This window comes from Primulina tabacum, chromosome 2 (assembly GCF_025594145.1).
Source record: "Primulina tabacum isolate GXHZ01 chromosome 2, ASM2559414v2, whole genome shotgun sequence".
In the NCBI taxonomy this organism is placed as follows: Eukaryota; Viridiplantae; Streptophyta; class Magnoliopsida; order Lamiales; family Gesneriaceae; genus Primulina; species Primulina tabacum.
Genome location: NC_134551.1, coordinates 8,121,669 through 8,135,252, shown reverse-complemented (window position 1 = coordinate 8,135,252; position 13,584 = coordinate 8,121,669). Strand labels below are relative to the sequence as shown.

The window sequence follows — 13,584 nt, the reverse complement described above, 5'->3', positions numbered from 1 at the left end:
AAATTAATATGATAACAGAACGAGACATGATTGTTTTCTTTGTCCTATGTCCATCGACTATTTTTACGTCTATGGTACGTACATGTGTTCATTCAGTTTGGGTGTACTTGTTTTACGGGGAAGATGGATGATTTTGTTCTAAACAAGGCAATTGAAAAGACTGTTTAAACAAAACCCGTGCTCTATCCGTCCATGTCCAATACGTACACTTGTTCCGCCCTACAATTTCTTGTCTGGGGAAGAGTTTACGAACCAATGGAAACTTTCGTCGTTGCTTAATATATCTTAAACTTCGAGATTACATGAAAGATTTCGAACATTGATTGAACTTTTCTTCATGAGATTTAGGGTTAATTACATATATCGGATGTTATAAAAAGGATTTTTTGTGTTTACCTCTGGTTTACTTAAATGTATTCGACATTGACCTCTATCGGATGTTGGCAAAAAGTTATGTGAGATGCTCTCACAGGTCGTATTTTGTGTCGGTAGAGTTGATCCGTCTCACAGATAAAGATTCTTCAGACCGTTTCACAAGAGACCTACTCTCAGATGTTATAAATTTTTTGTTTTTGATAAGTGTCAAATACACTAAATACAGATTATGTAAATGCCAAAAAAAAAAAAAAAAAAAAACCACGTTATAAAAACATTCAGCTAAATTTGAGAACTACTGAAATTTGTACCAATTTTATATATACATTTATCAACTATAAAAATTACATATATCTCCATCTAGCAATTATCATATTGTATATGAAGAGACAATTGTAAGAGAGATCAACTTAAGATGATGTAGGCATAGTTTTTAAATTTAATGGTTGTAAATGTAATATATGTCATTCTTAAAGTTAAATGGGATTTTTTTTAAAAAATTATTATAAAGTTAAGGAGATATATATATATATATATATATATATATATGTATGTAAATTTTATTATATTTAATTGGTGGGGGGTTTTAGGGTCCTATGTTCTAGGGTGGCATATGAACTTTATGGTAGGTAATAATTTCATAGCAACATTTATTATTACAAGCCATTTATTCGATTTGGTCCATAAGGCATGGGTATTTGAATCGTATGCGAATATACTAAAGTAACAAATTAGATAAACTCACTCTATCATATAAATAAATATTCGGTCCATACAATATTGCCATCCACAAATTTAGACTCCAAATCTCGTTGTCAAGGGTAGAAAAATGTTCCAATCCTTGTACCAATGTCGTCAACACATATTTGCATATGCCAGTTCCTTGTCTTTTTGCTAGTTTCGCGTTAAAGGATTTTGGTGCCAAAACTTTCGCAAATGTATATAGTCAAATTGAGACCATTTATTACACAACAAGATATGTAGTTATCGGAAGTAAAAATGATAATAATTGGAGGAATTTAACTAGAATAAGACAGAAATAAATTGTTGACGTACGTATGTTTCGAGTCTGGGAAGATGCGTGCTTTCTGGTTACTACTTTATCTACTTTTTCCAGCTCAATTATGTATAGTTTGGAACAGTATTTAACCACTTATGCATAGAGAAAATAAACTTTAGTTGATTACTTATATTTGTTTTATTTGATGTTTGATTACATATTATTTGTGAATCATCACTCTAACGGCGTACATTGCACGCTGCAGATAGTTGTATTAACTGGTGTACATATGCATACCGTGAATAATAATATTAACAGCGTGCACATGTACGCCGCAGATAATCTTGAACTTTCAACAGCTTGCAACTTTGCAGCGCGTAATGTGCGCTGCGGAAAATCATATGCATGCCGTAGAAAGCCATTTTTGCTGTACTCTAATTAAATAGATTACATCCGTATAAGAATTGTACTTTGTTGCAAATAAACAAACAAATAAATAAATGTGTAATGATATTAAATGAATGTACATTTTTGTTTTGGTGGTACGTGCGATAATGTTTGGATGAGCGTGGTGTCAAGTCAAGTCAGACAATTAAAATGCTAAAAACAAAAACCACAAAGGGGTCCCCTTTTCTCTCCCCCCAAACTCTTTGGCATTTTACACCCTATATATAACTCTTCCAATAAAATCGTTTTATTTATATGTAAAAGAGTTATTGTGAAAACCATTTATGGGAAGTTGTGAAATTTTATTTATTTATTTATAGATATGTATAAGATGTTATTTTTCAAATTGTAAATAATAGAAATTTTGAAAATAATGAATAATTAAATTTCGAAATTAGTATAAAATATCCACGTTATTTTCGAAATTTAAGAAGACTATCAACTTATTTAGAAGAGTATATTGTATGCAAGACAGCTTTCTCAACAAAGAAGTTAGAAATTTTGCAATACAGTCCAGATATGTCACGAACATGTACGAGAAAGCAGTCTACGTTCAACCTATCTAGTCCAGAAGCCATCAATTCGAAATTTGCAATGTATATACACGTTTTTATTAATTATGGCACAATTTAAGTATGGAATATATATCTCGATAATTAATGAATAATTATCTCGCAATTATGGAAGGAAAATCAATCGGTTTATGGTAGGATTCTCACCCGACTCCTATAAATACACCCCCTAAACCAACTCGAAATTCACCCCTCATTCCAGCAAACAATTTCGAAATTTTGCTCCCAAACTGCTCCCAATTTTCGAATCTTTCATCCCCAATTTCGGTCGAGTAGCGAAGCTCTGCAGCAGTCCGGACCCGGAAGGAAGTTCGATCACCCAGCGCAGCAACCCTCCACGTTTTTTTAGCATTCAAAAATACTATAAGTGGGCTTGATTTAAATATTAAATTTTGTTACGCATGTCTCTTCATTTTTTGAAAATTCGGTCGAGTACACCTTTCTTCTCCTACTCCTTTTCTTGTGTTGGTTGTCATACGGTTTTGGGCACTGTGAGGAGTTGACTGTATATGGGTGGGAATCCCAACCATGACATGACCCTTACGCGGTGGGATGTAACCGCTATATGGCCTCGCCCCCTTAAAGGAGTAAAAATTAGAGACTGATATCAATAAACCATAGAAAGTAGAGGAATCTCAGTGCCTAGTAAATATTATGCATGTGATATGAATGATGTTATGCAAGCAATGTGATTTTCGAAATTATGCATGTTGTTATATTGTGCTCGATACGGCCCCCACTTGTTGAGTATTTCTCAAAGTACTAACCTCCCTTACACCCTTTTCCCAGATATACCCGAGGAAGAGCTCGAAGAAGAGGAGTCAGACCAATCTTGGGGCTAGTGAACTTTCAAGATTTAGTTTAAGTTAAAATTATTATTATTATTATTTAGTTGCAACGTTTTCGCATTAGATTCTGTCGTTTTTCGGTTATTGATTTGTAAAGACCATTGTTATTTCGTTTGAATTATGATATATAAACTGGTTTCGATTTATACTGTACTACGAGACTGGTTGTTTTCGATTGTGTGATTGTTAAACAACGTCGGTGTCAACCTCGAATTTCGGGGCATGATAGTTATGTAGAAACTCACGATTTTTAAAAAAATTTATAGAATTTTGTAGATTTATTTTGCAAGATTTTAATTGATATTTATAAATGTTATAATCGAGTTTTATGAATTTTGTAATTTATGATTATGATTTTTTTAAAAAATATATTGAATTAACAGTTTAGCGTGAATAAATTTTGTTTATCTAAAATATTTTTATTTATTAAATGTTAACAAAAATTAATAAAAAGAACTGAATTTTATTTATTAAAAATTATTATTAATATTTTTAATTTATGAACCAATAAAAAATTATAATTTTTTGTTATGTAGTGTAATAAATTTTATTAAAATTTTTAATAAATATAATGTAAATTTTGTGAGGCTTCGTAACGAGAACTCGAAAAATAAAATAAATGATTTTAATAATTTTGATTTTAAACTATAGTTAACAATAGAAAAATATACTTTAAAAAATTCTAAGAAAATGTAAAACAAATGGAGGACCAAGGGAATGAAAGTGAGTGTAAATTTGAGATAATTCTAAATTAAATGTACATTCCATTCTTTATCTTCAATCAAAGACATTTTTTGGCATTTATTAGTTGTACATTAAGCTTTAATTCTTATATTTAATATAATTTCATGGAGTAATTAAAAGTCTATTGACATTCTGATTATTTCTCAAAGTTTTTTAAGTCAAGTTTGTATATTACATGATTTTTAAAACTTTACATTGAATATCACTAAACTTTTACAGAGTATATAAAAATATAGATTAAATACCTCTTGACTTTTAAACTCCACGAAATCCATTAAATCTAATACAAGCATGTTATGTCCTGACTGAAAAATTAAAAGTCGAATATTCTTCACGTAATCTAATTTTATTTTTTTCCTATAAAAAAATTACTTAATCATACGCACCCTCTCTCGAATATGCTCTACACTTAAATGGATCTTTAAAACATTACGAGCCCGTTCTTAGGGTACAACGACAAGCCCATTCATTAGAGGTGAAACTAGAAATGATTTATCTAATATCCCATAAATTCATTCGATGAATGACTTTTTGAAGGCCCACTTTCTCTATTCAATGTTTTTTTCCATTCTACCTCAATTTTTTTCCTGAAAAAGAATTATAGTATGAAGTATGGCTGTGCTGCTTGTGTCTTTATTAAGAAATAATTTGGCTGACTATTCTAAAAATCAGATATGTCATTGCAATGCTCGTCAATATATAGATATAGGGACATTTACATATGTGAATATGTACTCAGAGAATTAATTTATCAAACAACCGTCATCATAGATGCGCTAATTGGTTCTCATCACTGCAAAAAAAAGATAGATGTTAGCGATGGTTTTTTGCGACCGTTTTTATTTAAACCGTCGCTATTTTAAAATTTGCTACGGTTTTATTAAAACCATTAGCGACGGTTTTGTGAAACAGCGACTTAGCGACGGTTCATAAAAGCGACGATTTATTTAAACTGTCGCTAATAATGATGGTTTTCTGAAAAATCGTCGCTAATAGAGGTGGTTTTCTCGAAAACCGTCTCAAATTGTCTGTTAATATGGCCATATTTGGTCCATTTTTCTCCGCATCGCTTCACATTTGTGATATATTTTTCTCTCTGAGGTGATTTTAGTTTCGATTTGGGATAAGTTTTTTAGCTTCAATTCCTAGTAAATTTCTGATGTTGGTTAATTTCATGAATTTTGTTAGCTTGTAATGCAGGTTGTTTTCTGGCTGATTTTTTTGCGCGTGAACAATGCTATGACGTCTTCTACAGTCAAATTTAACCCAAAAGTTAGAAATCGTAGCAACTATGATAAAGGCGTCATTATGCATGTTGTGAGAGATCTCCAAGTCCCACTCTTTGAAGGCTAGCTTTTCTTTTGCCATTGCTATGTCACAAACTGGTCGAAATGTGGGTGGGTGTTCACTTCTGGCGGCTTGTAAGAGAGTTTTTCTCTTGTTGTTTGTGTCCCCACAAGCGGACCCCTCAGTTATCACGGTGATCATTAGCGTTCCTAGGTTTTTTTGCTGCATCGTCTCGGCCTTTGTTGTTCTGGTTTGGGTTGCTCATTGTGATGTTTGTCATCTTGGCCCTGATCACGAGACTTATCCACAAAGTTGTCTAAGTATCCTAGCTTGATTGATTTAGCTTCACATTTGTGATATATTTTTCTCTCTGAGGTGATTTTAATTTCGATTTGGGGTAAGTTTTTTAGCTTCAATTCCTACTAAATTTCTGATGTTGGTTAATTTCATGAATTTTGTTAGCTTGTAGTGCAGGTTATTTTCCGGCTGATTTTTTTGCGCGTGAACAATGCTCTGACGTCTTCTACGGTCAGATTAACCCAAAAGTTAGAAATCGTAGCAACTATGATAAAGGCGTCATTATGCATGTTGTGAGAGATCTCCAAGTCCCACTCTTTGAAGGCTAGCTTTTCTTTTGCCATTGCTATGTCACAAACTGGTCGAAATGTGGGTGGGTGTTCACTTCTGGCGGCTTGTAAGAGAGTTTTTCTCTTGTTGTTTGTGTCCCCACAAGCGGACCCCTCAGTTATCACGGTGATCATTCGCATTCCTAGGTTTTTTTGCTGCATCGTCTCGGCCTTTGTTGTTCTGGTTTGGGTTGCTCATTGTGATGTTTGTCATCTTGGCCCTGATCACGAGACTTATCCACAAAGTTTTCTAAGCATCCTAGCTTGATTGATTTCTTTATCTCAGTTAGCAAGTTGAAACAATCTTCCATGGTATGTCCTTTTCCTTTATGAAAACGAAAAATATTTGTCAGATCGTTGCCGCTTTGCATTTTGTTGCATGTGGCGTGAGGGTAGCAGTAGACATTTTCGTTAAGCCACACCAAGAATGTCTGACAAACGTGCGTTGGAAGTCATGATCTGGAGGCAAGGGTTTTATGTCATTCGCTTATCTTCCCTTTTTCGATTCTCTTGTTTATCTTCTTCCGTTTTATTTTTTAACAAATATGATTATTCAATGACCTCTTGTATCTGAATATACTTCTCATCCCTTTCCAAGAGTTCCCCCAAATTGCTCAGTGGTTTCCCAGCTATAGATTTCTTGAACTTCCTATGACGGAGTTGTTGCATTATCTCGAATAACAAATCGTGGTTTATATTGGGGACTTCATGAACGGCTAGTGTAAACCGCTTCATGTATTCTCTTAGGCATTCTCTTTACTTTTGAACTACAGTAAACAAATGTTTTCGAACGTCAGTTTGTTGAAACACATGAGAGCGCGATCTGCGAGGGTAGTGCGAAATATTTTGCAATAAGCAATGTCACTTAAGTTGTACACATCTGCTTTTGCATAAAACTTGTCAAGGTGGTTGATGGGTATTAGTCTAGAAAATTTCTTATTTTTATGAATATTAGTTTGGCATAATTAAAAATTGATTAAGGTTGTAAAGATTGGTATGGGCCATTAATTAAGGAAAATAGGCTCAATAGAGAGCCCATGAGGTTCAAGCCCATGGCCCATCATGGAAGTCTATAAATAGGAGCTATCTCTCCATTTTATGGGCACATTCACATTATCTCATTATATGCTCCAAAAGTCTCTAGCTTTTGTGAGTACATATTTGAGGCGTTTTCTAACTTGAGTGTTGGAGGATTTTTCGCCGGGTATCTCCCGACACCACTAACCTCATATCGTGACGTAGGTGGCGACCCCGAGATTTACTGGTGTGGACGCAAAAGTAGTGGATATTATCTCATAATAACTTGGTCACCCGAATTTCGTGCAGCATCATTTTGGTGCCGTCTGTGGGAAACCTGCCACCTGATCACTGAGAATGCAAACACGATCGCGTACGACCCATGATGCCCAAGAGGAGCATGGACGCCCTCCTCCAGCTCGCCCGCAGCATGAGGAGTTCCTGATCACGTCCGAGGTTCTGAAGGCATTGATGGAGGAAGCAGCATCTCGGGCTGCAGCCGAAGCCGTGGCGCAATACCTCGCGACTCGGCAGCAGGACAGCAAGAACAGGGGAGCGCACGGCAAAGGAGCCCATTCATATCATTCAGAGAGAATCCCGCGAGAAAGAGAGGTAGTCGGGACCAACGACGGGCCACCGACAAACCTAAAGAAGGGGACTGCACTTCAAGATGACGAGGCTCACAGCCATGCACCTCTTTCTTGTCAGAAACTCCACGCCAAGAAAGGAGAAGAGGGTGCATTGGCAATTTTACCAGCACGGCGTAGCCCTTTCACCACAGCCGTACTAGCGGAAATGCTACCGGTTGGATTAAATATAGCAAACCTACCTGAGTATAAAGGAGAAGGGGATCCACAAGATCACCTCGACAAATTTTATGCAAAGGCGGACCTTGATGACATCAGCGACGCTGCTTACTGTAAAATCTTTCGAACTACCCTATCAGGACAAGCCCTCACTTGGTTCAACAAGCTACCCCCGGGGACAGTAGGCACCCTGGAGGAACTCACCAGACGTTTTCTTCAACAATTCTCCATTAATAGGAAGTATCCCAAAACAGCATCTTATTTGTTCACCATAGTCCAGAAAGAGGGAGAGAACCTGAGAGAGTTCGTACAAAGATTTACTCAAGCCGTCATGAGGTCCCGCATGTCAACCACGATTTACTAGCAGGAATCATGCAGTAGAACCTCCGTCATCGGAGATTCAAAGAGTCAATAGTGGGAAAACCCCCGAATACTTTGAAAGAATTACTTGAAAGAGCAGAAAAGTACATTCGCATCGAAGAAGCCGTAGAACCTCGTTATCTTATGAAAAAAAGAGAGAGGATGAGAAATTCGGAATCAAGAAAGAAGAAAGACGGGTAACTCAAATCCCTCATCTTCAACATATCTCGCTAAACTCACGGCTTGACGGACATATTAGTGGTAGCCGAGAAGCAAGGTCTTTTGCAACCCCCTCGCCTTATGAAAGAGAACTCGAAAAGACAGCAATCTGACAAATATTGTCGTTTTCACAAGGACAAAGGTCATGCCACAGAAGACTGTTTTGTCCTGCGAGCAGAAATAGAGAAACTCATCAAGTGAGGATACTTGGGCAGTTTCGTGGATAAGTCACGAAATCAGCAGGACAATAAGCGCCCGGAGTCCCGGCACAAGCCCAATCCTCTGAGAGGACACTGGTGACCAAGGGAAACGACCCGAAAGGATAAAGGAGAACCTGCCTACTGGAGGAATCATCGCAGTAATTTCTGGAGGCCTGGCATGTGGGGATTCAAACAGGGAGAGAAAAACCTTGATTCGCGCAGCATTGCAAGAACTTCCATCTGCGATTAGTACCAAATCACACACCGTACTCAAGGTAGTCTAGTCAAAGGAAGATATGGTGTTCGGTGACAGTGACCTGGAGCTCCCTCGTGGGGAACACAATGATGCCCTAGTCATCTCCGCCACCATTTCCAATTTCTGGGTGAAAAAGATACTAGTAGATTCAAGAAGTTCTGCAGACATCATTTTTTATAGCGCCTTTGTAAAACTAGGAATTGACAATGCCCTACTAGCCCCGGTAAACACCCCTCTGGTTGGATTTGCAGGGGAGGTAGTTGAGGCATTGGGAGAGGTTACCCTTCCCCTTTCCTTGGGGTCTTACCCACTAAGGGCTACAAAGATGGTAAAGTTTCTCGTCGTGAAGTCTCTGTCAGCATACAACATTATTTTGGGACGACCTAGCTTAAACTTGTTTCAGGCGATAGGCTCTACGTATCACATGAAACTTAAGTTCCCCACACCCGAAGGAATAAGGGAGGAAACCGGTGATAGCCGATTGGCGAGAGAATGTAATGTCATCACCTTACAGGGGACAACAAGTCACCGAAAGAGGCAGGCTGCCCCAAAGGACTCATCACACAGAAGTAAGCAGAAGTTGGAGCATCATCCGGGCAACTAGCGAGGTTCATGTTGTTGAAAGCGAATCAGGAAGAGACGAGAGACTTAAAGCCGCAGAAATACTAAAGAGTATAGAAGTGATACCAGGAAATTCCGGGAGCAAGGTCAAGGTTGGAACAGGTTTACCAACTAATTTAGAAGAAGCCCTGACAACTTTTCTGATAAGCAACGCAGATGTGTTTGCCTGGAAAGATGAAGCATTGCCCGGAATACCCCAGGAGTATGCGCTCCACAATCTCAAAGCAGATCCAAAGATAAAACCAATTAAGCAAAAGAAAAGAACGTTCGGTCTCGAGAAGAGCAAACATATCAGTGAAGAAGTAGAGAAGCTATTAACAGCCAAGTATATCCGCCCAGTCATGTACCCAGAGTGGTTGTCAAATGTCGTGCTCGTTCCGAAGCCGGGCAACAAGTGGCGTTTGTGCATAGATTTCACTGATCTGAATAAAGCATGCCCTAAGGATCCTTTCCCATTACCAAGGATTGATTCATTGGTCGACTCCACCGCCGGGTGTGAAATGCTCAACTTCTTGGATGCATATCAAGGCTACAATCAGATTCGGCTAGCACTCGAAGATCAGGAAAAAACAAGCTTTGTAACTGATCGAGGGATTTACTGCTTCGAGGTGATGCCATTCGGATTAAAGAACGCGGGGGCAACTTACCAACGGTTGGTAAACAAGATGTTTGAAAAAACAATCGGGCGCAACATGGAAGTATATATAGACGACATGCTTGTCAAGAGCATACGGGCTTCGAGCCACACCGAAGATCTCCAAGAATGCTTTGGCATTCTGAGAAAATATAAAATGAAGTTAAACCCCGAAAAGTGCACATTCGGGGTCGGAGGAGGGAAATTCCTAGGTTATATGGTCTCGTTTAGAGGAATAGAAGCTAATCCTGAGAAGATCAATGCAGTTTTGAACATGTCTCCTCTGAAGACGTTGAAAGGAATACAAGAGTTAACAGGATGGATCGCGGCTCTTAATCGATTCATCTCTCGGTTGGCAGATAAAGGCCTGCCATTCTTCAAAGTGCTTAGACAAGGAAGTAGATTCAAATGGACGGACGAGTGTCAGCAAGCCTTCAACAGCTTGAAAAAATACTTGACCACACCACCCTTACTTATAAAACTGTGTGAAGGAGATATGTTGTTCCTTTATCTGGCAGTCTCAGCCGAAGCAGCCAGCGCAGTGCTGACCTTAGAAGAAGGGCGCCAGTATACTACGTGAGCAAAACATTGCAGGGAGCAGAACTTCGGTACACCAATATCGAGAAACTGGCCCTGGCGCTAGTCACTGCAGGAAGAAAACTACGTCCTTACCTCCAATCACATCAGGTAGTAGTGTTGACCAACCATCCCTTGAAGAAGGTACTCTCCAGCCCTGAAGCATCTGGTAGGATGGTCGAATGGGCGGTCGAGTTGAGCAAGTACGGCTTGGAGTACCAAACACGGCCAGCGGTCAAGACCCAGGTTCTGGCGGATTTCATAGTGGAAATGGAGATAAAGGGTGCAGAATATTCCAGACCCGCTTGGACACTTTTTGTTGATGGATCTTCCTCCGCATCAGGAAGTGGAGCTGAGGTATTATTAGAAAATCCTCAGGGAGACAAGTTTCAGTATTCCATAAGGCTTCAATTTTCGACATCAAATAACGAAGCAGAATACGAGGATATTATAATAGGATTAAAGCTAGCTTTAGCCGCAGGAGCAAGAAGGTTGATAGCGCACAGTGACTCCCAGCTTGTGGTTAACCAACTTCAAAGGACTTATGTGGCTAAGGAGGAGAAGATGGCCAAATGTGTGCTCCGGATTAATAAGTTGCTCTCGAATCTAGAAAAATATGAGGTAAAGCAGGTACCCAGTGCACAGAATGAAGTAGCAGATAGGCTAGCCAAGATGGCGAGTTCTATGGCGAATATTGACAGTAGAAAGGTCACCTTTCTAGCAATTACTAAGGAAGAGGTGGAGGGACCAACTCTTGACATTCTGTGCGCTGGAGAGGGTGAACCAAGCTGGAAAGATGAAATCATCAGTTTTCTGATGCAAGGACGCCTACCGCAAGATCCCTCTATAGCCCGGAAGCTTCGGATAAGAGCCGCTCGATTTACAATAATAGATAATGAGTTGTACAAAAGAGGCTACTCCTTACCGTACTTGAAGTGTCTTGCTCCTAGTAATGCTAATTACGTACTTCAAGAGATTCACGAAGGAGTTTGTGGGAATCATTTAGGAGGAAGGGCATTGGCCGAAAAAGCTCTGCGACAAGGATATTTCTGGCCTACAATGAGGCGTGATGCAGAAAAGTTGGTAAGACACTGTCATGCATGCCAAGATCACACTAATATCAATCATCAGCCAACTACGCTTTTACAACCATTGGAGAGCCCCTTGCCTTTCGTGCAATGGGGAATGGATATCGTGGGACCATTTCCAATAGCTTCTGGGCAGAGAAAGTTCATTCTCGTTGCCGTCGATTACTTCACGAAGTGGGTAGAAGCTGAACCTTTAGCTAAGATAGCTGAAAGAGACATAATAAACTTTGTGTGGAAGAATATAATCCGTAGGTTTTGAATACCACAAGCCTTTGTCTCGGATAATGGAGCACAGTTCTCAGGTTCTAAGTTAAGAGAGTGGTGTAAGGGGTTTTCCATCAAGCAATTCTTCACTTCCGTAGGAAACCCCCAAGAAAATGGACAAACAGAAGTTACAAATCGTACTATCTTGCAGCACCTCAAAACCCGATTAGGCGCAGCCAAAGGCAAATGGGTGGATGAACTGTCAAGTGCCCTCTGGGCTTATAGGACTACGTCACGCACCTCTACCGGAGAATCACCCTTCAACATGGTTTATGGGGCAGAAGCAGTGGCTCCCGCAGAAATAGGAGAACCTTCCATGAGAGTCCAGAATTATACTCTAGCGGATATTGAAAAAGCAATGAGGTTATCTTTGGATCTCGTGGACGAGCTTAGGGAAGAGGCATCACTCCGTGCAGAAAGGTGGCAAAGCGCAAATGGCCAGAGCGTACAATAACAAGGTTAAGCATAGGTCATTTCAAGTAGGGGACTTAGTCTTGAGGAGGGCATATATCTTGCGGCAGATAGGTAAACTTGATCCGAAATGGGAAGGCCCGTACAAAGTGATCGAGATAATCAAAGGAGGAGCATATCGTCTTCAGCAACCAGATGGGAAGAACTTACCAAGAACATGGAACATTGCGAACTTAAAGAAATTTTACGCCTAGACTGCGTGTTTCTATTTGTTTTTACTTAAAGAACCATCAGTGGCAAGATGTTGTTTTCTCAGTTATCTTTATCAATAAATTTTAAAAAAAAAAGTCTTATCATCTTATCATTTTATTTAATTAAAGACCCATGTACCCAATAAAATAAAATAAAGTATAACACATGCAAGAGTCATCACTAGACCCAAGATGTCACATAAAGCCACCCAAGCATAAGAGGCTTGGCCAGCCCAGTGGGAAAGTGCTCAGACACTGTAAGAGGCTCATCAAAATAGAGTCCCGGGATACCTACACCTCATCACTAGGGTAAGGACTTCCCGTGGAGACCATAAAAGCTTAATTATGCCTAAATTCATATTCAACTAAGCAACGAGCAAAAAGTACGACCGATAAGAAAACATAAAATAATGCCCATATGACATAGTAATCAAAATAAACCACGACTGAATAAAATAGTTGCGCAGAAAGGCGATCTCAGAATAAAGGTCAGCCAAGTCTGGTGGCAAAGTAGCAACTCGTACTACTCAAAATAAAATAACATAGCTCACGAAAAGGCAAAAATCATCCATCCTCGATAGCTTCGTCAGTAAGGAGCAAGTGCAGCACACCAATGACCTCGCAGTCAGCGTCCCCCGCGGGAGGAAAATCTGGCAGAAGGTCAACCTGAGTGGTATCATCCAACTCTGGCACATGAGGTGAAACCTTCATAACCACCTCCTCAGGAACCAAGCCGGTCAAACGGAGCTGGCGACGACAGTCTCGCACCACCTCATCATGGAGACCAAAAGCATGACTGTAAACCTCATCAGCATAGGCCGAAGAAACACAAAAGGCTGATAGTGCTTTCTCCTCAACACCCATCACAAAAGACTTCCCCGTCTTAGAAGCCAAGAACATCCCGCCAGTCTTCACCTTGGTATGGTGCTTATCATAGAGGGAACCAAGCTCTTTACGCAGTTCCTCGTCATCTCTGATCCCT

The 13,584-nt window shown here is 39.3% G+C and overlaps 1 protein-coding gene across 1 annotated transcript; it reads left to right on the top strand.

The window, feature by feature from the left end:
* The first annotated feature begins 10,762 nt into the window (after positions 1-10,762).
* Positions 10,763-12,394, top strand: LOC142537448 (uncharacterized). Its single transcript, XM_075642963.1, has 2 exons — positions 10,763-11,924; positions 12,039-12,394. The coding sequence occupies exons 1-2, from the start codon at positions 10,763-10,765 to the stop codon at positions 12,392-12,394; spliced, it is 1,518 nt and encodes a 505-aa protein (XP_075499078.1).
* The last annotated feature ends 1,190 nt before the right edge of the window (positions 12,395-13,584 follow it).

Bases quoted from the DNA above. Each gene is read 5' to 3' on its own strand.
- LOC142537448 (XM_075642963.1), top strand. From the start codon at position 10,763: ATGGTCGAATGGGCGGTCGAGTTGAGCAAGTACGGCTTGGAGTACCAA. The intron at 11,925-12,038 runs GTAGGTTTTGAA...TCACTTCCGTAG, and splicing joins TGTGTGGAAGAATATAATCC to GAAACCCCCAAGAAAATGGA.